Consider the following 26,939-nt stretch of genomic DNA (forward strand, 5'->3'; position numbering starts at 1 on the left):
TACGAGAAGTGCCGAGGCCGGCTCCACGCTTGCCAAGCAGCTTAAAAGCAGCCAACGTGGCGTGTAATTGCTTCGAGGTGCTTCTGATTGGGGGCTTCGTGCTTTAAGGGGCTTATTGAGTGTGGCTTGTTTTGGGCTTCCAAAGGAGGGGCTGCCTTTTTTTTTTTTTTTTAAATAAGTTCCCACCCGGGAGCATGATTGGCTCCTGATTGCACAATCCCTCTGAGTAAAGAAAGGAGGTGGGAGACGAACAGTCCCCAGGGCCAATGGGAAGAGGCCAACGCTCCAGTTCAGGCCCCTTGACAAGGCTCTACAGGCCAATGAGGGAAGTGACTCTAGGAGTGGGAGTACCGACTCTACTCCATTTCCAAAACAACCCATAGTGAAGTGTGAGGTTCGCTGAGTCAAGCGTGAGCCTGGGGGGAGTAGACATGTTACAGTGAAAAGCAACAGGGAGTCCTGGGGCACCTTTAAGACTGACAGATGTATGGGAGCATAAGCTTTCGTGGGTGAATACCCCCTTCATCAGATGCATGCCCACGAAAGCTTATGCTCCAATACATCTGTTAGTCTTAAAGGTGCCACAGGACTCTGTTGCTTTTTTAGAGATCCAGACTAACACAGCTACCCCTCTGATACCTTACAGTAAAACCCCTCTGGACAGGTCCAGCACCGGACCCATTAGGGAAGACTTGCTGATCCCTACAAGGAGGCACTAGGGCAGCTACGTAGCAGCGAGGAGGGATGCAGACCTGGTCTCGCCTCTCCCCTCCCCACATCCCGGCCTGAGAGAGGGACACGCTGGCTGTTTTCTTATCCTTGGCTCTCTGGGGGCCAGGGCATGCTATGTCCAACCCCAACACGGCAGGAACAAGCCAGGAGCCATTGTGGAGACATCTCCCTCCTCCTCCCAGCAGCTGCCTCTAAAGAGCTGCTTGTTGGCACAGCTGGCAGTGCAGCACTGGGCTAGGCGAGACACACAGGGCCCAGCACAGGGAAGATAATGGGAGACAGCAGTGCTAGGGGAAGGGAGAAGAGACAGAGCCCAGCCCTTAGGGTGGGGGACAGACAGCAGCCTGGGGAAGAACCCAATAAAATAAATATATCATTTAAATGACTATGAATAAAATTTATTGGGCTATAAAAGATTTCAGGTTAAACAATCAGTGCAATGAGCAATAGCCAGAGCTACTGCAGGGGCCGATGCCACCACAGACTGGTGCCCGCCAGCCTTGGAATTGCAGGAGGCCCCATGCAGGCTTCAGGCTAAACCAGACGAATTTTTTTCTGTTTCTATTTCATTGAGTTACTTGATTCCACAGATAAAGTGCCAATAGGAAATGGGACTAGTTCTAGCAACAAACACTAGCAAGTGTTAATCACAAGAAACCCAATTTGCCAAGCAGAGCCAGTGAGCACCAGCTAGCTACTCCACATGCTATGCAGCTTGGCAGTAGGGAAGAAAGGGCATTCATGGGGTTAAAAAGATCTTCTACTGAGGGAGATGGGGCTCTTCTATATCAGCCTGCGAAGGTCCTCAAAGTTCAGCATGTTATTTGCAGTTTCTGACCAAGCCGCATGAGTTGCCCCATCCATTTCAGGGGCCAGACGGTTGCTGTGCTCTAGAGAGTGGTCTGCACCCCCAATAACTGCCTTACACTCTGGGCACTTGCTCCTCTCCATTGCCCCACCACAGTCACCAATCACATAAATGTGGCCATTTGGGCACTTGAACCAGTGACCTTGTGGATAGCCAAAGGCACTAACAATCTGCACTCGCTCCTCCTCAGTGATTCCCAACCCAGACTCTGGCAGAGCTGTCTTTAGTTCTTCCATTTTCATCTTCACCACCTTTTCATCCTCTTGGGTGAACTTCTTCGTTCCCTCTAGGATCTGCCGCAGAGTGGCAATTTCTCTCGAGATAGAAGTATTCATCTTTGCAGTTGCTGTTTTGCATCTGGCCAGGAGACTCACCAAGTATGTAAGCCTCTGAATCTCACTCTGGAGGTCGGAGAGCTCCTGACCAGTGAAGCTTAGCCGGGGCTTGTCCAACCACTCCTGAATTTCAGCCAGCCGTCTCCTCAGTCCTTCCTTCTCGCTCACATCAAGCTTGTTCAGGGAGCTCATCAGCTCACCCAGGCGCCCATAGAAGCCAATCAGGTTCTCAAGAAGTCCAATACTCTTTGTGGAGAGATCAGGATGTGTCAGCTTCTCTTCCAGCATGAGATATTTAATGGACAGATTTCTTCGCAGAACAGCCTTCCCTTCCAGCACACCCTGCAGTCTGTGCCTGCTAGTTTCAATTTCACTTACTGGACCTTGGATTCTCTCTTTCACTCTCTCTATCTCCTCCAGCCGCCTTTTCACAATGGTGCCATACCTCAAGTTCTTCCTGATGGCTGTCTGGCAGCTGGGGCAGACCTTCAGCTTGATGACAATTTCATCTTCATCCATGTAATGGTCGAGGCCTTGGGCCTCAAAGATGTGGCCACAATCCTCCAGTTCCACAAAGCGAGCATCTGGCTCATCCTCAAAGCCAAAAAAGATCTGGGTGATTTCATCCTGGTGACACACACGGCACTTTTTTGGGCAAGGTTCCCCACACAACCCAATGCAAGTATGACCACAGCGCAGTAGCTTAGTGCATGGTACATCGCAACGGGGCCTGTTGCATGGTTCAGAGCAAAGCTTGGTACACTGGTAGTGCTGACACCGCCACTCACATGGCTCCATGCATGGGATACACATCTCTCCGCATTTCTTTTTGCACCGACTGTGGATGCAGTGGTTCTGACAGGCTTGCTGGCATGGAGGGCATTCCCTGGTGCAAGGCTGCTGACATTTGTGGGAGCAGATCAGGAAGCGCTTACAAGGGCTCTTGCAGTGCTCATGAAATCGCCCTTCAAAGCAGGTATGGCAGGAACCTGGGCATGCATGGCCACAATCCAGTGGGATAGGGCATTTGGTTTTGCATTTCACAGGCATCCCATGTTTCATCTCCACTGTGATCCAGCACTTCACCTGCTGGTTGTGGCCACATTTCAGTGTGACCATAACCATCTCAAGACACTGAACACTGCATTCCTGCCCACAGGACAGGCTACATCTGTGCCCACATTTCAGATATTTCTGACAAGGCTCTTGACAGCAAAACTCACTCTCAGGAATGGAGCAAGGGACCATCTGCTGGTGGCCACACTTTGGGATGGTTTTCAGCACTTTCACCATGCATGGTCCACAGTGCTCAAAGCACAGTTGGGGGCAACGATGGCCATCTTTGCAGAGCACCTTTTGACAGGGCTTCATACACTGAAACTCTTTGTGCTCTAAGTCATAGGGATGACATGCTCGAGTGCAGACGTGTCCACAATTCAGCCTGAATTCACAGGGGCGACTACAGCCCCCTTCAGGAACTCTGCAGAAATCTGCTCCCTTGGATACCAGAGTCCTAGTGTCAGGATGGTTCTGACAACAGAGCATCAGTGAGCGACCAATATGACCCTTCTCCCGCAGGGTGTGAATGATCTTGCTCCAGAGAGGCACCTTGCCAAGCATTCCCATATTCCCAATACAGTAAAGCCCTTTCTTAGCTCTGGATAATGCTACGCAGATCCGGTTAGAAATCTGCAGGAACCCAGCTCTCTCTTCCTTATTACTCCGCACAAGTGATAGCAAGATAATGTCATTCTCCTCACCCTGATACTTATCCACCACATGAACCTTCACACCTGTGAAGATCTTGGCAGGCATGAGTTTGCGCAAACAGAAGAGCTGCCCAGTGTAGGTGGTGAGAATGGTGATCTGGGAGGGCAAGTAGTCCTGGCACAAGAAGTATTTGCACAGCTCCACCACAAACTGGGCCTCATGTGGATTCTGATGGCTTTTCCCTTCCTGGATCTCCTGTTCGGGGAAGTCATGCTCCACAAAGAAAAGGTTAGATAAGATCCCCTGAAAAGAAAAGAGGGGAAAACATTACCATGGAAAAACCATTCTAATCTTCCAACACTGAAATCTGCTCTTTCATGCCTATGGTGACCCACTTAGCAGTTCCTCTGTAGATGACTTGGATTCAGGGTGCAGGACCCTGGTCGTTGCACACTTAAGGCAAAAACCCCTCAGTCAGATCCCTCATAACATACCTAGTAAGGGAGAGTTTGGGAGCTTGTTGGCTGAACAGTGTCCCACTGGTACATCACTAACTATTCCAGGAATCCAGCAGCACGTAGAGCAGGGGTAGGCAACCTTTCAGAAGTGGTGTGCCGAGTCTTCATTTATTCACTTTAATTTAAGGTTTCGTGTGCCGGTAATACATTTTAACGTTTTTTTAGAAGGGGTCTCTCTCTAAGTGTATATTATATAACTAAACTATTGTTGTATGTAAAGTAAACAAGGTTTTCAAAATGTTTAAGAAGCGTCATTTAAAATTAAATTAAAATGCTGATCTTATGCCGCCAGCCCGCTGGGTGGAGTGTGGGGGGTTCAGGGCAGAGGGCTGGGTGTTGGGGGGGGACTCGAGGTCAGGGCAGAGGGCTGGGGAGTGTGGAGATGCAGGGCAGAAGGCTGGGGTGCTCAGCTTGTGGGGGTGCTCCCAGCCCCACTCTGAGCGGCTCATGGCAGGGGGCTGGGAGGGATATGCCCTGTTCCACCCCCTTCCCCCAGGCCTGTCTCTACCTCTCTCTGCCTGCTCTATGGAGCAGTGAGCATGCTGTGCTCGGCTCTGCTCCTCTGGGAGGAGGAGGGGCCGGAATGCACCACACTGTGCGAAGAAGCAGGGGAGGAGGGAAGCTTGGCTGCCGCAGGACCAAGCTTCTGCCTCCTGCCCCCACAGGGGAGAGCGGTGGGGAGGGGGTCCTCCCCTGCTTCTTCGCACAACGTGGTGCATTCCAGCCCCTCCTCCTCCTCTAAGTGGGCAGCAGTGTGCCACTCAGAATTGGCTCGCGTGCAGTGTTTGGCATGCGTGCCGTAGGTTGCCAACCCCTGATGCAGAGGATTTGATTCCTTATCTTAATTAGAGTCCAACAACTACAATTTATTCTTTAGGTTACAAAAAGGAGTTTGTGCTAGTGGCATGTGCGCAGGCTATAAATGAGAAATCATGGCTCATTCATTCACACTACTCAATGTGAATACTCATGTATTTAGGATAGGTAGGAGAAATGGGTGATAAAATAACCATGCACAGTGTTTCTTTACTTGATACCTACTAGCCAGGGTGAAACACACTTTCAGTATCCCATCCCTATAGAACCCTTATACACTTTTCTCGAAAATGTATATGCAATACTTGTAGTCCACGTAATACAACTTTATATGTATGAGTTTGAGAGAGTTTGTTATTGGACTCTGAATAAGCGTATGTACTTCATTCTCCCATCATACTAAAGAATCTAAAATAGCCAGTCTCTGGTCTTTCATGACAATCTTTTTCTTTCCCAATTCCTCTTGCTTTCCCAATCCCATAATTCACACCATTCCTTTTATTTTTCAGTGTTTTTTTTTTTTTAATCTTACTTTCCTCCCAACCCCCATTCTCTTTTGACACCGCTACCGCAGTGCTTGGCCCCTCCAACACACACCCTGCCCACTGCAGAGAAGAAAGCAATGGTTTCTCCTCTCTTCCATAGTAAGGGCTAGTAGCGTCAGGGTCCCTGTTGATCCCTGGCTCCCTCCTCCAGTGAGGTGGAGAATGCAGCCCCTGCATCTGTCCAAAGTTTCCATTCACCCTAGGTGAACATGCCAGTAGAATGTTCATTCCCTGACACTGACAAAAGAGGAATTGCCAATTAGTTGGGTTGCTCCTGTCTCCCTAAGGGACAATCAGGCCATTTCAGCCAGAGCACAATTCTCTGGCTCTGAGTGCCTGTAGTTACAGTAATGGCTGCTTAATAAACTGGACTGGTTGAACATGTTGGTATGGATGGGTACAGCTTGCTCAGGAAGGATAGACGGGAAAAAGGCAGGAGGTGTTGCCTTGTATATTAAAAATGTACACACTTGGACTGAGGTGGAGATGGACATAGGAGACTGAAGTGTTGAGAGTCTCTGGGTTAGGCTAAAAGGGGTAAAAAACAAGGGTGATGTCATGCTAGGGGTCTACTACAGGCCACCTAACCAGGTGGTGGAGACTTTTTTAAACAACTCACAAAATCATCCAAAGCCCAAGATCTGGTGGTGATGGGGGACTTCAACTATCCAGATATATGTTGGGAAAATAACACAGCGGGGCACAGACTATCCAATAAGTTCTTGGACTGCATTGCAGACAACTTCTTATTTCAGAAGGTTGAAAAAGCTACTGGGGGGGAAGCTGTTCTAGATTTGATTTTAACAAATAGGGAGGAACTCGTTGAGAATTCGAAAGTGGAAGGTAGCTTGGGTGAAAGCGATCATGAAATCATAGTATCAGAGGGGTAGCCGTGTTAGTCTGGATCTGTAAAAAGCAACAGAGAGTCCTGTGGCACCTTTAAGACTAACAGATGTATTGGAGCATAAGCTTTCGTGGGTGAATGCCCACTTCGTCGGATGCATTCACCTACGAAAGCTTATGCTCCAATACATCTGTTAGTCTTAAAGGTGCCACAGGACTCTCTGTTGCTTTTTACATGAAATCATAGAGTTCACAATTCTAAGGAAGGGTAGAAGGGAGTACAGCAAAATAGAGAATGGATTTCAGGAAGGCAGATTTTGGTAAGCTCAGAGAGCGTATAGGTAAAGTCCCATGGGAATCAAGATTGAAGGGAAAAACGACTGAGGAGAGTTGGCAGTTTTTCAAAGGGACACTATTAAGGACCCAAAAGCAAGCTATTCCGCTGGGAAGGAACGATAGAAAATATGGCAAAAGACCACGTTGGCTTAACCACGAGATCTTGCATGATCTAAAAAATAAAAAGAAGTCATATAAAAAATGGAAACTAGGACAAATTACAAAGGATGAATATAGGCAAACAGCACAGGACTGCAGGGGCAAGATTAGAAAGGCAAAGGCACAAAATGAGCTCATACTAGCTATGGGAATAAAGGGAAACAAAAAGACTTTTTATCAATACATTAGAAGCAAGAGGAATACCAAAGACAGGGTAGGCCCACTGCTCAGTGAGGAGGGAGAGACAGTAACAGGAAACTTGGAAATGGCAGAGATGCTTAATGACTTCTTTGTTTCGGTCTTCACCGAGAAGTCTGAAGGAATGCCTGACATAGTGAATGCTAATGGGAAGGGAGTAGGTTTAGAAGAGAAAATAAAAAAAGAACAAGTTAAAAATCTCTTAGAAAAGTTAGATGCCTGCAAGTCACCAGGGCCCAACGAAATGCATCCTAGAATACTCAAGGAGCTAACAGAGGAGGTATCTGAGCCTCTAGCTATTATCTTTGGAAAAATCATGGGAGACAGGGAGATTCCAGAAGACTGGAAAAGGGCAAACATAGTGCCCATCTACAAAAAGGGAAATAAAAACAACCCAGGAAACTACAGACAAGTTAGTTTAACTTCTGTGCCTGGGAAGATAATGGAGCAAGTAATTAAGGAAAGCATCTGCAAACACTTGGAAGGTGGTAAGGTGGTAGGGAATAGCCAGCATGGATTTGTAAAGAACAAATCATGTCAAACTAATCTGATAGCTTTCTTTGATAGGATAACGAGTCTTGTGGCGAAGGGAGAAGCGGTGGATGTGGTATACCTAGACTTTAGTAAGACAGTTGATACCGTCTCGCATGATATTCTTATCGATAAACTAGGCAAATACAACTTATATGGGGCTACTATAAGGTGGGTGCATAACTGGCTGGATAACCGTACTCAGAGTAGTTATTAATGGTTCCCAATCCTGCTGGAAAGGTACAACAAGTGGGATTCCGTAGGGGTCTGTTTTGGGACCGGCTCTGTTCAATATCTTCATCAACGACTTAGATATTGGCATAGAATGTACGCTTATTAAGTTTGCAGATGATACCCAACTGGGAAGGATTGCAACTGCTTTGGCGGATAGGATCATAATTCAAAATGATCTGGACAAATTGGAGAAATGGTCTGAGGTAAACAGGATGAAGTTTAATAAAGACAAATGCAAAGTGCTCCACTTAGGAAGGAACAATCAGTTTCACACATACAGAATGGGAAGAGACTGTCTAGGAAGGAGTATGGCAGAAAGGGATCTAGGGGTTATAGTGGACCACAAGCTAAATATGAGTCAACAGTGTTTTGCTGTTGCAAAAAAAGCAAATGTGATTCTGGGATGCATTAACAGGTGTGTTGTGAGCAAGACATGAGAAGTCATTCTTCCGCTCTACTCTGCGCTGGTTAGGCCTCAGCTGGAGTATTGTGTCCAGTTCTGGGCACCGCATTTCAAGAAAGATGTGGAGAAATTGGAGCGGGTCCAGAGAAGAGCAACAAGAATGATTAAAGGTCTAAAGAACATGACCTATAAGGCTGAAAGAATTGGGTTTGTTTAGTTTGGAAAAGAGAAGAATGAGAGGGGACATGATAGCAGTTTTCAGGTATCTAAAAGGGTGTCATAAGGAGGTGGGAGAAAACTTGTTCATCTTAGCTTCTAAGGATAGAGCAAGAAGCAATGGGCTTAAACTGCAGCAAGGGAGATCTTGGTTGGACATTAGGAAAAAGTTCCTAACTGTCAGGGTGGTTAAACATTGGAATAAACTGCCTAGGGAGGTTGTGGAATCTCCATCTCTGGAGATATTTAAGAGTAGGTTAGATAAATGTGTATCAGGGATGGTCTAGACAGTATTTGGTCCTGCCATGAGGGCAGGGGACTGGACTCGATGACCTCTCGAGGTCCCTTCCAGTCCTAGAGTCTATGAAACACGTTTTTCCCATTAGAGCAAAACCAGGATTCCATATTAGTGTCCACAGATTAATAGAATTTAAGGCTAGAAGGAACCCTAGTCTGACCTCCTGCATAACACAGGCCAGAGAATTTTACCCAGTTAACTTTTGTATTGACCCCACTAATGTGTTTGACTAAATCATCTTCCAGAAAGGCATCCAGTCTTGAAGACATCATGAGATGAAGAATCCACCATTTCCCTTGGGAGTTTGTTCCAGTGGTTGATCACCCTTCACTGTTAACAATTTGTGCCTTATTTCTAATTGGAATTTGTTTACCTTCAGCTTCCAGCCATTGGTTTTTGTTATGCATTTCTCTGCTAGATTAAAGAGCCCTTTAGAACCCAGTATTTTCTCTCCATGCAAGTACTTAGCTCTTTGGGCAGAGAATCTTTTTGTTCTGTTTGTACATACAGTGTCTAGCACAATGGGGTCCAAGTCCTTGACTAGGGCTGTAGGCACTATGGTAATATAAATAACATACATCCATCTTTTTTATAAGATAACTACTCCTACATCACCTGATTTCTTTATTTAACGTTACCAATTTTTATCAGCTAAACTTGATCAAAGAGACAGAAATACTTGAATACAAACCCAAAGAAGTGACTGGTTTGGATGATATAAGGAGAGGGTCATTTTACCTAGTAAGGGGGGTTCAGAGAGAAATTGCTTGGTGCCTTCTGCAAACTCACCTTGATGTTTTCATATCTGAGAACAGAGGGATGGTTCTCCAGCTCCTTGTATATGTGGGGAGTGAGGAGCTGGGCTATCTCAGGGCGCATGCGGTGCTGGAACACAGAAACAAAAGTTACAGGAGAGCTAGGGTTAGCAGTAGCCAACATAAATGGGCAAATTTCTCACATGATGGAATGAACTGAACCATCCCTCCTTTTCTGCTTCATCAGGGAGACAATGACGCCGCAGAAATGGGAACGAACCCTCCCTCTATCACCAGCTCCAATCCAACCAGATGAAAGTGACCAAATATATCTTCATGAAGATATGGGACTGTAAGTAAGTTTGTTGCTTTTAGTGCAGTTCCCAGTGGACAGGTTGTCCAGCATCACATCAGCATGACATCACTGTGACATAATGTACCCCATGTAACCCCCTGAACCCACATATTCACTATTGTTTTATGATTATGTTTTGTACAAAGTGTGCTTTGTGAGATACCATTTGAAAAGTCACAATCTGTTAAATGGTTACAATGTATCTTCATTGTATATGAAATTATGAGATGTTGCTATATGTTTTGTGAGTCTGCTTCTCACACCAGCTTCCAGGGGGGAGGGATAGCTCAGTGGTTTGAGCATTGGGCCTGCTAAACCCAGGGTTGTGAGTTCAATCCTTGAGGGGACCACTTAAGGATCTGGAGCAAAATCAGTACTTGGTCCTGCTAGTGAAGGCATGGGGCTGGACTCTATGACCTTTCAAGGTCCCTTCCAGTTCTAGGAGATAAATAAATTTATGGAGATATATTTAAATTTATTTATTTATGCAACAGAGAGAGAGCCCAAGAGCAGAAAGGCTGTACCAGAAGATGTAGTGCCTGTGTCTTGAACGGACACAGAAGCTGGTCTGCATGGATCTGACAGATCCCAGCGCTCTTCTCAGGGATTAAACAAAACCTGGTTTTTTGTTTCATTTTTTCAGATTGCTATGGGAACAGGAATATGACACTGAGCTTCCTACAGACTCCAAGATTCCAACCAGGTAAATTCCTATTGTGACACTACACCCGATATTTGTCATAGTAATATTATTATGATACGATTATGGCATAATTATGATGCATTTTGTAAAAGATGGGTCATGTAAGGTGTTATTGGAAAAGTTATGAATTGCTGTATATGATTATCCTATTTATATGCATGTATCATTTTTGTATCTAAAGTTATTAATATTGACTATGTATCTGTATTTCATATGTAGTTACACCTGGGTGACACCCACTAGGCAAAATGCTTCCAGTCAAAACAGCTGGTTGTGAAGGGCCTATTCAGGGTAATGGGCCATTAGGAAAAACAATAGGCTTTAGGGAGAAGCTTATCCCCCACCTGGTGAGCCTTCCTAAGAATGCTCCAGACAGCCCATAAGTAATGGCTGCTATGATTCTGCAAGGGCATGTGACCAGAGCACATGACTCTGGACTCAATTTTGGGTACCTGTATTTTTCTACAAACTGGGCTGGGAACTGTTTTTAGAACAATGGGTTCCCACCACATGCTAAAGCTATATAAAGCAGGGAGTGACATCTGTTGTTCTTCATTCCCCCACAATAACTCAACACCTAAGAGAAGCTCTGAAAGAAAAGGACTTTGAATGGAGGTGGGGATCCCAAGCTGCAAAGCAAGGGCAGCTTGTGCCTTGAGAATCTGCAAGCCTGCTTTTATCAGTAGGTCCCTACCAAATTCACAGTCCATTTTGGTCAATTTCACAGTCATAGATTTTAAAAATTGTAAATTTCATTATTTCAGATATTTATATCTGTATTTCACGGTATTGTAACTGTAGGGGTCCTGACCCAACTCTGAAGGCAGCAGCACAGAAGTAAGGGTGGTATGGTGTAGTATTGCAACCCTTACTTCTCTACTGCTGCTGGTGGAGCACTGCCTTCAGAGCTGGGCACCTGGCCAACAGCCACTGCTCTTTGGCCACCCAGCTCTGAAGGCAGCACAGAAGGGTGGTAATACTGCAACCCCCCCTGCCACCTTTCACCAGTAATCTTGCGACTTCCCCCCACAATTGTCTTTTGGTTTGGGATCCCCATTTGAGAAACATTGGTCTCCCCCGTGAAATCTGGTCTTTTGTGTATTTTTACCCTATACTATACAGATTTCAAGGGGGAGACTAGTTTTCACAGTCCATGATGCATTTTTCACAGCCATGAATTTGGTAGAACCCTAATTATTAGTCAGGGTGAGAAACTGCTAATTCATATCCAATCTTTCTCGTATGTTAGGTTTAGATTGTGGTTGTTTATTTGCTAGGTAATCTGCTTTGATCTTTTTGCTATCACTTAAAATCTATCTTTTTGTAGTTAATAAACTGGTTTCATGTTTTAACCTAAACCAGTGTGCCTTTAAATGGAGTGTCCGTGGGAAAATCTCAGTTTGGTTACCACAAGTGTGCATATTCCTCTCACTATTGAGGGGGAGCAGGCATAATGAACTAACACTGTACAGATCCCTGTGTGGTGCAAGACCGTATAATTTTGGGTTTATACTTTGGAGGGGGGGGAGGGGGAGGGGAGGGAGACTGGGAAATTGGCCAGTGTCTGCTGTTTGCACTCAGGTAACCCAGTTTGGATGAGTTTCAGGGTAGCAGCCATTTGGATGAGTGGTGCCACCTGCTGTCATGTTGGGTGATAACAGGGTCTCGGTGAGGCTGGCTGTGTCCCCAACCCAGCTGCATTTTAGAGGGGCACAGCAGTTCCCACAGTTCCTAGACTGCACCCCAGGGGCGACAAAACTGTCACACCTATATCATGGAGAATGAATACAGCAAGCAGAAATTCTAGAGCTGCTCCTCACCTGATAATTCAATCGGACAAAGGGGAAGCCGACTTTCACCAGCCGCTCAAAGAGAGACATCTCCAGATTGAAGTTCTTGGCCAGGTCATACACATTAGCACTAGGCCGTAACTGAAAATGAAAGTGTTAGAGTCCAGCTATTATGAGTTCTCTCCCCCCCCATCAACAATGCTTTCATCTCTCCACCACTGGAAGGGCACAGAGTTTTTGAAACAACGCCAAGTATTAGGGCCAGCTCAGCTACAATGAATCAGGCTTAGAAGTGAGGTTAAATTACTGCCAGAGCTGTACAAGAGTTTTGTCCCCAGAAGCACATTGGAGGCTGGGGGGAGGCAGGGCCAGTGACTGCCACTGTGTATATAGCTGTATGGCCGGGGGGGAAAGATGATAAACCTGTGGGAACCTCCTGCTTGGCATTTTGCTGTGCCCAATCTCTGTCTCTGTACAGTGGAGGAGGCCCCACATGGACACGTTACCTGCTGGTGGTCTCCAATGAGGATGAGGTGCTGACAGGCTTTGCTCAGAGTGGTGATGGTGTGAGCCTCCAGCACCTCTGCTGCTTCTTCCACTATGACAATTCGAGGCTCCACTTTCTGCAGGATCTGACGGTATTTAGCAGCACCTGGTGGGAAAGAGAGGCACCCTCAACAGAGCAAAACTCCCCCTACAGACAGCAAGCTAGTGCCCAGGAACTCCAAGTCAGATATTTTAAGGGAGGGAGAGAACCTCTCCAGGTCTCAGTTCCCAGGAAGACACAAAGGGTTCTCTGCCATGCATCGCACATTCCAAGACTCATCCCCAAAGAGGCTTTGTAGCTGCATCTTGGTCCATGCCCAGGAGGGCTCCTAGGGGTGCAGGAAGTAGGTGGTGTGACCCAAAGACCTCTTGATGGTAACTGGCAGAGAGATGCATAAGAGTTACAGGAGTCCCCTGGGTCTGGCTTCTACATACTAGTTCACCAAAGAGTTTCACGTGAGGTCTCTACTGCCAGCCTGTATTGCACTGGTTGTCAAAATCTTTGCAAAATGTATCTATAGATAATATGTAAAGAGGTGTGTGGGTGTATGTGTTGAAAATTATGGTTTTAAAGCAGTGACATGCCTTAAGGCAGGTTCTACCAGACAGGAAGTAGGAGACACTTGTCTCCCCGGCTGGCCATTGTATACTGGTAGTGGTGGATTAACGCATGGGCCCCAGCCAATTGGTGGGCCCCCTGAAAAAGTCTCAAGATGCCAGGGCAGGAGGATTTAGCTGCTGCGCCCTCTGCTCTGCTGGCTGTGCTTGGGGCAAGGATTCTTGGATGAGCCAGTGTCGGGGGGAATGGGGGTCCGCCAGTGAGTGCAACTGGAGGGAGCAGCAGTAGCCGTCACCTCTTCCTTGTTGTTTTCTTCGCTGCTGCCCATGGCTTCTTGCCGCTGCTGGTGACAGGCTCCCCCAGTATCCTCCCACACCTGTTCAGGCAGCTAGGGATAGGTGGCGAAGGAAGATAGGGAACACCACCTCCTGCTTTGTCTCCTCCAGCCCCAAGCTGAGCAGGAATGCCCACTCCCAGCTGAAGTCCTACTGCCCCGAGCCCAAGCTGAGCTGCAAGGACATGTTACTGATGGGCTGCAGCCTGCTGCCCATCAGTAACTGGGAGAACATAGATGGTAAAATGGGCATGTGAAGGGGGCCCTGGGATGGGGAGCTCCCCATGGCTAGGGGAGCCAGGATAATCCCCACTACCTCAACCCACAGCAACAGCTCCCAGGGAAATGCAACAAGGAGCCAAAGCGGTGGACGGAATACTCTCTGCTGTCCTGGTCAAGAGAGGAAACCACAAACCCTCTCTCTCGTGGGAGCCCCCATCGCCTCTTCCTTGCTTCTCAATGTTCAATCACTTCTCTCCCCCAGACATGACCTAGTCTCGCCTCTCCTCTTCCAGTTTTTTTTCCTGTCTCTTTTGGTGATTGCAAAGTATATGGTGAGACCGGCTTTGTTTTGGGTTTTTATGCCTCCATCCACAGTGTCGAGGCCTTTGGATGCCACTATCACTGCATCTCACAATGCAGCAATATTTACCCCATCCTAATATGTCATGATGTAGACCCATTTCCCCCCCGCACCCAAATCCCTAAGACCTTTGTTGAGCCCACCTCCCCATGCACATGGTTCACAGCCTTGGGATCTTAGTGTGGATTCTTGCATGTCCATCGTGATATCGGCTGAGCAGGGGGTAAATAATGCCAAATGCGGTCTTCCATAGTACAGTTCTCTCACCTTAGCATTGGATGAAAGACAATAGTGCTATTTACCCCAGACTGCATGTTTACGATCTTTCTGTGTATATTTCCCCCCACCCCCCACCCAGCATGGACTGATGTGGCACTGTTTACACTGGGCCACAGCTTCCAGACCCAACTCACTCAACTAGGAATTTCACAAATAAATTGTGGCCCATGCAAATTTACTTAACAAAGATGGTCAGTGGAATCAACTGTTGTTATGGGCTAATGGTCATCTGTTGCTATGTAAATGCCAAAGCCTGCGGGGGGGATAAAACAAAGGAAAAACCCAGATAGTTATAGAAGTAGGAGACAATCAGTTTCAGTGACTTTTTTCCCCTCCATTACACTGATGAGGCACCATTGGTTGGAAGAAAAAAACAAACAAAAAAAACGGTTAATCACCTCTCGTAACTGTTCTTCGAGATGTGTTGCTCATATCCATTCCAATTAGGTGTGTGTGCACTGCATGCACAATTGTCGGAAAGTTTTTCCCCTAATAGCACCCATCGGGTTGCTGCCCTGCAGATTTCTTGGATCAGGACCTGGGCCAAGAACACCGCTGACTAGGCCTGGGCCCTCGTGGAGTGTGCAGTAAAGGCCAGGGCTGGTATGTTGGCCAGCTCGTAGCATGTGCAAATGCACGACACGATCCAGGAGAATATTCTCTGAGATGAGACCAGGAGTCCTTTCCTCCAGTCTGCCCCTGCTATGAACAGCTGGTTTGACCCCTCTCCCCAAAAAAGGTGGACCAATATTCCACAAAACCAAATTTATCTACATTCCACCACTTACCTAGCTAGCAGTTCACTTCCAGCATTTTCTGTCTTCCTTCACTCAGGGAACAGGAAGGATCACTTGGACATTTTTCTCCTTCACCTGAAGTCATTCATAATCTGCGAGATATCCTACAATGCAGTGTCATTAGCACTGACATGCACCATCACCAGAGGATTCATCCCCCATCGACTTTAAAAGCCTATCTAATCTAAAGTGATGTCTTGTGTCTTGGCTCCAGAAAAACAGCACACCATCCTGTTGTCATCTACCCCTTGCAGAACGTTCTACCCATTCTTCTTAGGATAGAATCCCCGGCAAGGCTTGTCTGTCTTCCTTGGACAGTTGAACATCTTTGTCAGCATGCTAGATTTTTCTTGCAAGTTGGGCTGAGCAGCTATCCACAGGAATATCCCATACACATCTCTGTTGAATTTGACCAGGTGGAGCTTCAGAGATATTTTCAGCAGTTTCCACACAGAGTACCTGGTATAATTTGGAAACCTCTAGCTTTGTGGCATTCGTCCTGGTCATCATTCTGATGGTCATAGTCTGCCTCATCATCTTGCATTCAGTGGTTATGAATTGCCACGCCTCCTCTGATTCCTTGGGGGCCAGTTCCTTTCTTCACTAAATCTGCAACTGTGATGGAACTTCTCAGTCTCTCTGATGCTGTGTAACATCTGCATTTGCCCTTCCAATCCAAGAGTCTATTCTTCCAACACAGCCACCAACTTCCATGTCATACACAAAGTCCCTTCTGATTTTAGGCAGGAAAGAAAACATGGCATATCTGGTGCAGGTCACAGCTGTTCCATTGAAGGCCATCGCGTAATCGAGAGATGAACTTTCCTTTTATGTACAGTCCCTCACACCCCCTTGCCAAACTCCCTCTGAAACTCTCCTGTTAGCTGCCAGTTTGTAGCTCAAATTTGTCAATAACTGACTTTTTATCCTGCTTAGCTCCACCACCTACCAGCAAGAAGCAACTAGTCACTCAGTCTTCAAACAGGGGGGAGGGCTAATCAAACGACCAAAGGTCAAAGCTACACGGCCTTTACCTAGACACCAACAAACAGATCAATCTGAGCTGCTAATTCAGGGGCCCATGGCCCAGCTACACAAACTATACTCGGAGAAAAAACAAACAGATGAGCTCAATACACCACTCACCAAGGCCCCCTACCCCCAAACATAGAGTCCGCTGCTTCCATCTCCAAAACTCTCCTGTTAGCTGCCCCTGTTCGTGACTCCACACACACCACCTACTGATTCTGGAGATGGAGTCCATTGGGAGCTGTGTCCCTCCACTGACCTGGGATGCAGTGCTAGTTTATTCCCTAAATGCCACTCACCTGTAGTCGTCATCCCTACAACCAGGGCCTCCTTAAGAATGCAGAGATCCTCCTGCAGCCTCAGTTCTGCCAACCTCTCTGCTGCCACCTGGTACTGCTGCTCATGCTGCAGGATCTTTCGTCGAATCTCCCCCTGGTACATCTGTAGCCAGCGCCTGGAGAAGGGCATGATCACCAAATGAGAGGAAGGATGGTCCAGCGCTTAGGACGCTAACCTAGGACTCATGAGATCTAGTTTCCAGACTGATCTTGGGCAAGCCATTTAGTATTAGTGCTTTACTCCCCCATCTGAAAATGGGGATAACAGCCCTGTCCTCTGTCACAGGGTGTGAAAGGATAAATCCATCAGAATTGGTGAGGTGCTCAGCTATTACCATAGTGGAGGCCAGATGAGTACTTTACATAGATAAGGGAGCATGCAAACTGGGGGCAATCTCTGGGCATTGCCTGCCCAACACACCCAAGAGCACTGTTACCTGTACAGCCTCCAGCGGGAGCTGAGGTCCAGCTGCCACAAGTCCTGGACAGCCCTGGCCTCTGCCTCAGTCATTGCATTCAGTTTACGGAGCTCAGCCCTCATCTTCTGCTTCATTTTCCTCCTCTGAGCTGGTTGCATCTGCAGGAAGAACTCCCATCAAGCATTTACACTTACAGTTCTCTGCACCAGCATTCCCCCAGCACTCCCTCTCTATCCAGACAAAGCAAGAGAGCAAAAAACCAAGCTTCCCAGTCCCAGTGAATGTGTTTACCTCCCACTCCACAGCTCCCTGCTGTGGCTGGGCTGCCCCTTGACCCTGCTTTTCCAGCTTCATGGCCAGCAGCATATTTGCCAGTTCCATGACAGCACCATTCTCATCTTCCCTCCTCTGCTGAGGCCTGGCTGCCTCCTCTTCCTCAATCACTCGGTCTGCCTGAATCAGGTCGGCCTCCTCTGGGATCTCCAGCAGCTGTTCCCCCTCCTCTTCCCCCTCCTGCTCCTCCTCTCCATCCTGCTGGCCACCTATAAGAGAGTAAATCAGCCATACATGGAGGCATCGGCGAGGGCAATGCAGCTAAAGAGAGAATAGAGGGACACTGCAACAGGACGAGAATGCAGCAATGGAGAGGGGCATGCTGGGATTTTAATTATCCATGGTACTTTTCCAACACTATCATCTCCCCTTGCTTCCCCTTCAATATCATGCACTTCTCAATATCTGCTGGACCACAGCTCCACCTCACAAGGCACCTCCTGGCTTATGCATTCGCCCCCCCTACCACAGGCTTCATGCATGGTGTGACAGGTTGGGTCAGAGAGACCCCCTTGGGACTGTCACCTGGTGTGCCGAGACTACCTCTAAATCCATTTTCCCTGCCAGCTTGGAACTCCAGAACCCTGTCTTGTCGAGCCAGACATGCCAGTCTGCACCAACATAGACCCAGGGTCTGAACCACGCACTCCAAAGCTGCAGACTTAACTGAAAACAGCTTAAGAAGCGTTCCTGTCTCTAGCACCCAGACACCCAGCTCCCAATGGGATCCAAATCCCAAATAAATCTGTTTTACTCTCTATAAAGCTTACACAGGGTAAACTCAAATTGTCCGCCTTCTAAAACACTGATAGAGAGAGATGCACAGCTGTTTGCCCCCAGATACTAATTACTTACTTTGGGTTCAATAATAAAAATGATTTTATTAAGTATAAAAAGTAGGATTTAAGTGGTTCCAAGTAAGTTACCAAGCAAAATAAAACAAAAGACACACGAGTCTAAGCCTAATACATTAAGAAACTGAATACAGGTAAATCTCACCCTCAGTTGTTCCAATAAGCTTCTTTCACAGACTAGACTCCTTTCTAGACTCCTGGGCCCAATCCTTTCCCCTGGTATAGTCCTTGTTCCAACTCAGGTGGTAACCTGAGGAATTTTCATGACTGCAGCCCCCTTTGTTCTGTTCCACCTCCTTATACAGCTTTGGCACAAGGCAGGAATCTTTTGTCTCTCTGGGTCCCCACCCCAGGGGAAAAAGCACCAGGTTTAAGATGGATTCCAGTACCAGGTGACATGGTCACATGTCCTGTGAGACCCCCAAGCCTTCATTCTTCCTGGCCTGACTCACAGGCTTGCAAGTAAACAGAGCCATTTACAACCAATTGTCCTAGTTGATGGGAACCATCAAGATTCCAAACCACCATTAATGGCCCACACTTCACATAATTACAATAGGACCTCAGAGTTATATTTCATATTTCTAGTTTCAGATAGAAAAATGAAACATTTATACAAATAGGATGACCTCACTCAGTAGATTATAAGCTTTGTAATGATACCTTACTGGAGACCTTTTGCATGAAGCATATTCCAGTTACATTATATTCACACTCATCATAAAATCATATAGAGTGCAACGTCACACATGGATATACACTTATCTTCATACACCTGCAGGTGGTGTGAGCCTCTTACCTGCATTCTCAGCCGCTGGGTTCTCTGCACCATTCTGGGTGAAGGCAGTAACACCAAGGCCCAACCACTCCAGAATCATAGAGTTCCTTGAACCCTTGTAACAAAACCACTCATCATCCTAGTGCAATGAGAAATAAATCAGTAACGCCTGTGCAGCTCAGAGCAGCAGTTTGAAGCCAAACTATCACACACTCCTCTTCAATATACACACACAGAGGCAGCTTAACTAGGGCCAGACCCAAAGCTGTCAGCTCAGCAAGACTCTTGCTTGCTGCCTCAGTGCAGCAGATGGGAAAGTCTGAGGCAGCTTCAGGTACCTTCAGAAATCAGGATTTTTACTGAATTTAATAGAAAACAATTTCCCTTGGTTATTGGTGTTTTTTTATATTGATAATAAAGGGAATATCAGCTTGCAATCTAGGCAGTTTCAAAGAGTGAGCTGAAAACAGTTTCTGGTCCTACATCAGCCCTATTTCTCCCCCACCTCTTTACCCTAAGATCACTGCCAATTTTTATGGGTTAGCAGTTATATTCTACTTAAATAACTCCTCTCTTCCCCCAGCTTTATGAGACCCACAGAGAAAACAGACTCCATGGGGAAAATGTGACGCTGACTCCATACAGAGTGCTGCCAGCTGCACAGAGGACAACCAAAGAGAAAGGTTTTTCCCTTTAAATTCTGATCCTGCAAGGAGCTCTGCAACAGGGGCTCTGCCCACATCCAGCTGCTTGCAGGTCCAGGGCCTTAGAGAACACAGTGCTCTAGTCACAGGCACAAGCAAAGCATTTTCAGACAAATGGGATTCAAGTTCAAAGGGTCACTTGGAATTCACTTTGCCCCAAACCAGTCTGTTTACCCGAGACTTCTGCACTGACAAAGAGAAAACACATTGTAGCATCATGAGGGCAGTTGAAGGATTTGGCAACAGCTAGGGGAACTGCTGAGGATTTTGGTACCTAGGAAGGCAGGAGAGGCACTGAGGTTTTGGCAACAGGGAGGGGGACAAATCTCCTCTTTCCCTAACCCTTGTGAGCATGCTCAGAGAAACTTCCAGTTCACTTCCCCACTGATTCTTGATATTAACCAGCTATCCCATTGTCCCTACCCTGTTTCCTTCACTGCATCCATTGGAGAGCAGCAGACACATTCAGCTCTGCACTTACATGCTCAGCAGAGAAACAGTTAATTCTGACTGTTAAATTGCCATCATTCAGTTTCACAGTTAGCATTCTACTGAGATGAATGGGACAGTTCAGATCTCTCAGAGCTATTGTTCTGGGCTGTCAAATTGGGAAGGCTTCTCTGCAGCCTCAGGGTAAGGGTAAAGAATACAATTTTTCAGCAAACAATTCTGCAGCCATGGAATACACAGGGCATAAGTAAGGTTAAGATTTTTAGTAAAAGTCACAGGCAATAAACAATAAATCATGGACGCCTGAGCCCAGCCACCTGGGGCTGAAGTCACAGAGGTCACCTAAAATCACCCAATCTGTGACCAAATTGTAGCCGTATTGATAAGCTCCCAAACTATTCACTAAAACAACAAAGAGTCTGGTGGCACCTTAAAGACTAACAGATTTATTTGGGCATAAGCTTTCGTGAGTAAAAACCTCACTTCTTCGGATGCATAGAGTGAAAGCTACAGATGCAGGCATTATATACTGACACATGGAGAGCAGGGAGTTACTTCACAAGTGGAGAACCAGTGTTGACAAGGCCAATTCAATCAGGGTGGATGTAGTCCACTCCCAATAATAGATGAGGAGGTGTCAATTCCAGGAGAGGAAAAGCTGCTTCTGTAGTGAGCCAGCCACTCCCAATCCCTATTCAAGCCCAGATTAATGGTGTTGAATTTGCAAATGAATTTTAGTTCTGCTGTTTCTCTTTGAAGTCTGTTTCTGAAGTTTTTTGTTCAATGACAGTGACCTTTAAATCTGTGATAGAATGACCAGGGAGATTGAAGTGTTCACTTACTGGCTTGTGTATGTTACCATTCCTGATGTCCGATTTGTGTCCATTTATTCTTTTGCGGAGGGACTGTCCGGTTTGGCCAATGTACATGGCAGAGGGGCATTGCTGGCACATGATGGCATATATGACATTAGTGGATGTGCAGGTGAATGAGCCCCTGATGGTGTGGCTGATGTGGTTGGGTCCTCAAATTCATTTGCAAATTCAACACCATTAATCTGGGCTTGAATAGGGATTGGGAGTGGCTGGCTCACTACAGAAGCAGCTTTTCCTCTCCTGGAATTGACACCTCCTCATCTATTATTGGGAGTGGACTACATCCACCCTGATTGAATTGGCCTTGTCAACACTGGTTCTCCACTTGTGAAGTAACTCCCTGCTCTCCATGTGTCAGTATATAATGCCTGCATCTGTAGCTTTCACTCTATGCATCCGAAGAAGTGAGGTTTTTACTCACGAAAGCTTATGCCCAAATAAATCTGTTAGTCTTTAAGGTGCCACCAGACTCTTTGTTGTTTTTGTAGATACAGACTAACACGGCTACCCCCTGATACTTGACAAACTATTCACGGTGGCCTTCTTGCCTTGAACTCCTCAGTCAGTGAAACTAGCACTTCACTGAAAGCAGTGAGGCCTGCTAGGACTTTCCTAGCAGCTAACATTGAATCTCTGTACCTAAGGATTATGTGCAGAAGAGGTACAGTCAGGCATTAGGGCTGCTGGCCTGGAATGACAGGATTCCTCTTACCAGACCATTCATCAGGCTGTCCCAGTGTTGTGTGGTGATGTATCTTTCCAAGTGGCGTTCATGCAGCACTCCATGTGCTGTACACTCTAAGTGCCGTGCTCCTTCACGCAGCTCCTGCTCTGACTGTTTCATCTGGGTGATTATCTATGCAAAAGGAAAGAAGAGCGAGGCTTTCAGGAGTGGTTATGCTCTGGAAATCCAGGCTCTGAGAAGAAACATCTAGAACACATAAGGAAAAGTCAGGGCTAAAGAGCGAATGAGAATGGGAGACCCAGCAGATGGGCTTCAGCATGAGAGAGGGATTAAAGGAGATGGGGAGAAGTGGGCCTGGATAGGTAACAACTGTACAGGTGGATGAGCTGCTACATCTGTTCCCTGATGTGTAGGCAGCCTTCTCACACCCCCCAAGATTTTCCAGAATCCCACACATACATTCATGTATGCCCTGCGGAGGTGCGTGGGCAGGCTGCGGCGAAATTCACACTTCTTCCGCAGCTCTCGCAGGGTAAACTGCTTCAGGATCTCGCTGCTGCTTCTCCCTCCAACTCGCACAATCCCACTCTTCTGAGAGGTGTAGATTCCTGAGCATGAAGAACATTAGCATGAAAGAGCCACTCTCTGTTCTCTCTGGGAATGGGGAAAGCAGGGAGAATCACATCAGGGCCACATGCCTCCACTCATCTCAGGGAGCCCCTCCTGTGGAGGTTGGGAGGGGGCAGTGGGGACTGGAGTGAATAGCAAACCCATGAATGCGAACATCAGATTCAAAGGAGGACAGTTCCAGCACAGAGTATAGCTGTTTGAACTTAAACCTCCACCCCACACCATGCAGACCCTCTTACCTTCCAGGAACTGATCCAATGCATGGTTGGTGTAACAGACAACAAGGATGGGAAACTTCTGGAGAGTGCTTTGCCACACCTGCTCGTTGGTCAGGAAAGCCTGAACAATCTTCAAACCCACATAGGTCTTCCCTGCAAGAGAAGCCCAGAATCAGAGATCAGAAATCCAGGCCAGATGTGTGGTCTTGGAATCAGAGGTTTCATTAGATCAGGGTACAGGGTCAGAAGCTGAGTGTTTTATTCCCAGCTCTGGCAAGGGACTGCCTGTGTCACTATGGGCAGGTCAATTAATCTCTCTAGGCCTCAGTTACCCACCAGTAAAATGGCAGTATGGTCCAGTATATAGGGCACTGGACTGGGAGACAGATGACCTGGGCTCTATTTCCAGCTCCCCTTCTTATCGGTCATGTGACCTTTAGCAAGTCGCTTCTCCGCCTAGGCTTTGTCAGTCTTATCTATCTAGACTAAGATATTTGAGGCATGTACTGCCTTTGTGTGTATATAAAGTGCCTAGCACAATGCAGCCCTGATCTGAGATGGGGTCTCTAGGTGCCAAAGAGAAATAATAAAATAATGCAAGGCATTAAGGACACTATAATAGGACCATACAAGAACTTAGACAAGATTCTGCTCTCCTTCACGCCTGCCATAATGGAGAAGTCTATAGTTCCAAGTCCCATTTCCCTACACCAGCTACAATGGAAGGGTCTGTAGTCATCATTGCAATGCAAGGTCATCAGAGGATTAGGAGCTGAAAGCTTGTAACATTTTGCAATGTTGTGGATGGGTGTGACAGATGCAGAGCAAGATTACACCAACTCCACACATGCAGACACCATGATATCATATCAGCCACATACATGGTATCAGTGGGAGCTAAAAGCCTTCTGCCCCAAAGACACAGGCCCAGATCTCTCACAGTGTCATTGTATCCACACCAGAAACCCACATACACGGTCATATTTAGCTTTGTTATTTGATGTTTTAGTAAATAGGTCACTGTCACACAACCTAGACTGCAGTGGATTACACGAGCACCAGCTGGGCACCAGTAATTGAGCTCCAAGCACACAAAACCCATTGAGACCAATGCCTGTTCACTAGTGCAACTGACAGGGGCTGCTCCAACCTTGCATGGCTTATGCCGAGCAGAAAGACACTAAGCTTTGTGCCTGCCCACACACAACATGGTCCAGGAGGCAGAGATTCAGGGCCAGCTTCTCCTTTCTAAACAGGCCAAGCACCTGTCCTCCTATGACAAGGCTCTCTATTCATTGCATGGACCTGTTAGGACTTCCTCATTCTCTGTATACAAAGCCCAGGAACAGCATCTGAGTCCAGCCTGTGCCTGAAGTTGGTCGTCAAAGGATGTTATTTTTCTTTAGAATTTTCCTCTACTTTTAGTGCTTTTCGGACTGGGCTGGTTCAAGGGATGTTTAGCGGACTTTATTAACTGGTGCCCAACAGTGCAGTTCTAAGCAACAGCGTATCTCACCAGTCCCAGGAGGCCCCTGGATAATGGCCAGCTCCTTGGTGAGTGCCAACTGCAGGGCTTGCATCTGGGACTCATCTAACTTCAAGGCTTCCATTGAAGGCCACTGGTTGAGGTCTAGAACATTCACCCTAGGTCTTCTCAGGTCATCAGGGCTCACCAGGAAACCCTCCTTTCCAACTGGAGAAGGCTCCTCTATCAGGGGCGCAAGGTTGTAGATGCTGCCCATTGCCAGGTATGCTGGCTCCTTCACCAACACATCACACTCCACGATGTATTTCTGAAATGGAACGTCTTCTTCCTGGATCTCCTGCAGCCCTTCCAGCACATGTCGGTAAGCTTCAAAGTAAGCAGTTGTCTCCACCATGAGAAAGGAGTCAGAGGGCTGGACCTCTGCCAGCAACGCCTGGCTGTGCTCATTAAAGCACAGCTGCACAATGCCCTGGGACAGGTCTGCATTGTCACGGTTGGACACTGTGGCAAAAAGGAACGTTTCAAAGTTGTCTTTAGACATACAAACCAGAGACCCATACAGCAAACGCTTGGAATTCTGCCATCGCACAAACTTTAGGGGCTTTGTGTCAAACTGGACCTTGTAGACGATGCCAGATGAGGAGCAGAGGGGGGTGATGATCCGGGTGTCAAAGTAGATTCTGATGTCATCAAACTTCCTTTTCCTCAAACCTTTGTCCTCAAAGCTCTGCAAAAGCTCCAAGATGCCTTCCCTTAACGGCCTGACAAAGTCCTCTCTTAGGAGCCGGAAATGCGTGTCCAGGTAAACACTGGTGCTATCATACCTCCCAGAAACAATATTGGGACGAAGAAAGGGCTTTTTATCCCGATGCACCTCGTTGTATGTGGGGTAGATGGTCATTGTGCGGTAGGTTTCTTCCTGACCATCAACCTGAGGTTGCACTAGGGTGTAGTTGTCAGCTCTCAGGGTGCCCTCACGCCTCTTCTCCTGAAGATGCTGAATAAGGGTCAGGACTTTTTCCATGTTCTTCTCAATCTGTTCTGTTATGTCCACACCAGATGCTCTCAAGGCATTTATAGATGCTGGCAGGACAGACATCAACATGGAGATTTTCTGCACAGAACTGGCTGGGAAAATGCTCACCAGATCCTGAAGGAGGGAGATGATGATGCTTATATGCTCAGGGAACTGATGTCGTACAGCAGGAATGGCCTCAGTCATCATGTCTGCAACATACTGTGGCAGGCAGATCTTGAGGAAGTTTGATTCCTTTACCATGCCCAGGAGCTGCTGGACACTTTGGCGGTCCATTCTGGAGCTGCATGCCCTCCTAAGAACCTGGCAGATGAGCTGGAGGAAGCTGGGTTTCATGGATGTTTGAGACAAAAGCTCCTTGAGCCCTGAACTGGAGGCAAGTGTGATGACTACTTCAGAGGGGTCTTTCTGAAGGAGACTTTCCAGGAATTTGTAGCCAATCCTCCTGACTTGCTGAGGCTGTTCATTGGGCTCCTGGCACTGGGCACCGCCTGGAACAGGATTCTGATGGAAACGAGGATTTTCACAAGGGTGGATTCTTCTGCACCTGCCACCATCTTGGTTCTCATTTCCTCTTCTTCTGGCCTCATTTTCCTGCTCATTCCACTGTCCTCTGGGTCCATCATTGGCTTGTCCACCCTGGTTTCTCCTTCCCTGATTGGGATACCGTCCTGCACCACGGTATCTTCCTTCCCTCTGCCCAGGGGGAAGAGGGTTATCGTTAACCCTGGGGTTTCCTCCAGGTTGGGCTGCTCCTCTCCGAGGATAGCCTGGTGCATTAATTGCTCGGTTTCTGCCTCTTTGTGGCAAGCCAGCATCTTGACACTCTACAGGACCCAAAGAGAAAAGATATTTAGAGAGAATGCCTCCTTAGAGAGGCTGCTTCCTGACACGATGTTCCCTGGGATAATCCCCATTCCCCATGACACCACACTTGCCAGCAGCAGCATGTTTCAGACATTTCATATCACACTGTAGAACTAATATTTTATTTACATCAGTATGTTTTCTGCTGCGTAATGAGTAAGGGTACAATTCAGTCATGGATTCCGTGACTTCCACGGACCTCCGTGACTTCCATGGTAGCAGGGCTGGAGCAGCTGTCAGCCCCGGAGTTGCCAGAGCTGAAGCAGTGGGGGGTGGGGGTGGGGACTGGGCCAGCCCCTACCACTGGAGCAGCTACTGCAGCCAGCCCCAGGGCTGGCCACCCAAGCAGCTGGCCAGCCAGCCCTCATGGCCACTGGAGCATCAGTGGCCACCAGCCCAGAGGCAGGAGACATGACCCCAGTGGTCCCCTTCATCCCTGCAGGCCTCCCACTGTAAGTCCCCGTCTGTCCTCCCCTCCGGTATTTTTAGTAAAAGTTAAGGAGAGATCATGAGCTTATGTGAATTTTTGTTTATTGCCCACGACCTGTCCCTGACTTTTACTAAAAATACCCATGACAGAATCTTAACCTTAGCAATAAGCAGGCACTGAGGAAAATGCCCAGCCTAGAGTTTAGGATTGTGGTTAAACTATCAAACTATCAACCAGAAAGTAAAATGACTCCCTTTCCATGTGCTGAAAAGCTGAACAGCATGGGGCCCAAGATGAGGTCCTCTTTACAGATTGGGTTTTGCCAGCAGTTAATGGCTGGTTTAATAGCCCATGAGAAAGCAGC

General features: G+C 47.2%; 1 protein-coding gene and 1 long non-coding RNA gene across 4 annotated transcripts in view; one reads left to right on the forward strand and one right to left on the reverse strand.

Annotated features, from left to right (window-relative positions):
- Positions 1-10,627, forward strand: LOC117885661. Its single transcript, XR_004647807.1, has 3 exons — positions 1-77; positions 9,745-9,849; positions 10,496-10,627. It is a non-coding gene; the product is annotated as an uncharacterized LOC117885661 (long non-coding RNA).
- The window catches only part of ZNFX1 (zinc finger NFX1-type containing 1), a 27,766-nt gene continuing 1,935 nt past the window's right edge, over positions 1,109-26,939 (reverse strand). For all 3 annotated transcript variants that reach the window (XM_034787001.1, XM_034787003.1, XM_034787002.1), the window contains exons 3-14: positions 24,273-26,105; positions 22,778-22,909; positions 22,368-22,516; positions 21,936-22,079; positions 19,216-19,333; positions 17,521-17,771; positions 17,248-17,387; positions 16,772-16,926; positions 12,852-12,997; positions 12,376-12,486; positions 9,532-9,627; positions 1,109-3,948 (exon numbers count right to left, since the gene is read on the reverse strand). In XM_034787001.1, coding sequence (XP_034642892.1) covers positions 1,516-3,948; positions 9,532-9,627; positions 12,376-12,486; positions 12,852-12,997; positions 16,772-16,926; positions 17,248-17,387; positions 17,521-17,771; positions 19,216-19,333; positions 21,936-22,079; positions 22,368-22,516; positions 22,778-22,909; positions 24,273-26,105 — 5,708 coding nt within the window. In that variant the 3' untranslated portion in view covers positions 1,109-1,515. The remainder of the gene's footprint in view (positions 3,949-9,531; positions 9,628-12,375; positions 12,487-12,851; positions 12,998-16,771; positions 16,927-17,247; positions 17,388-17,520; positions 17,772-19,215; positions 19,334-21,935; positions 22,080-22,367; positions 22,517-22,777; positions 22,910-24,272; positions 26,106-26,939) is intronic.

Source organism: Trachemys scripta, chromosome 12 (genome assembly GCF_013100865.1).
Source record: "Trachemys scripta elegans isolate TJP31775 chromosome 12, CAS_Tse_1.0, whole genome shotgun sequence".
Classification (NCBI taxonomy): domain Eukaryota; kingdom Metazoa; phylum Chordata; order Testudines; family Emydidae; genus Trachemys; species Trachemys scripta.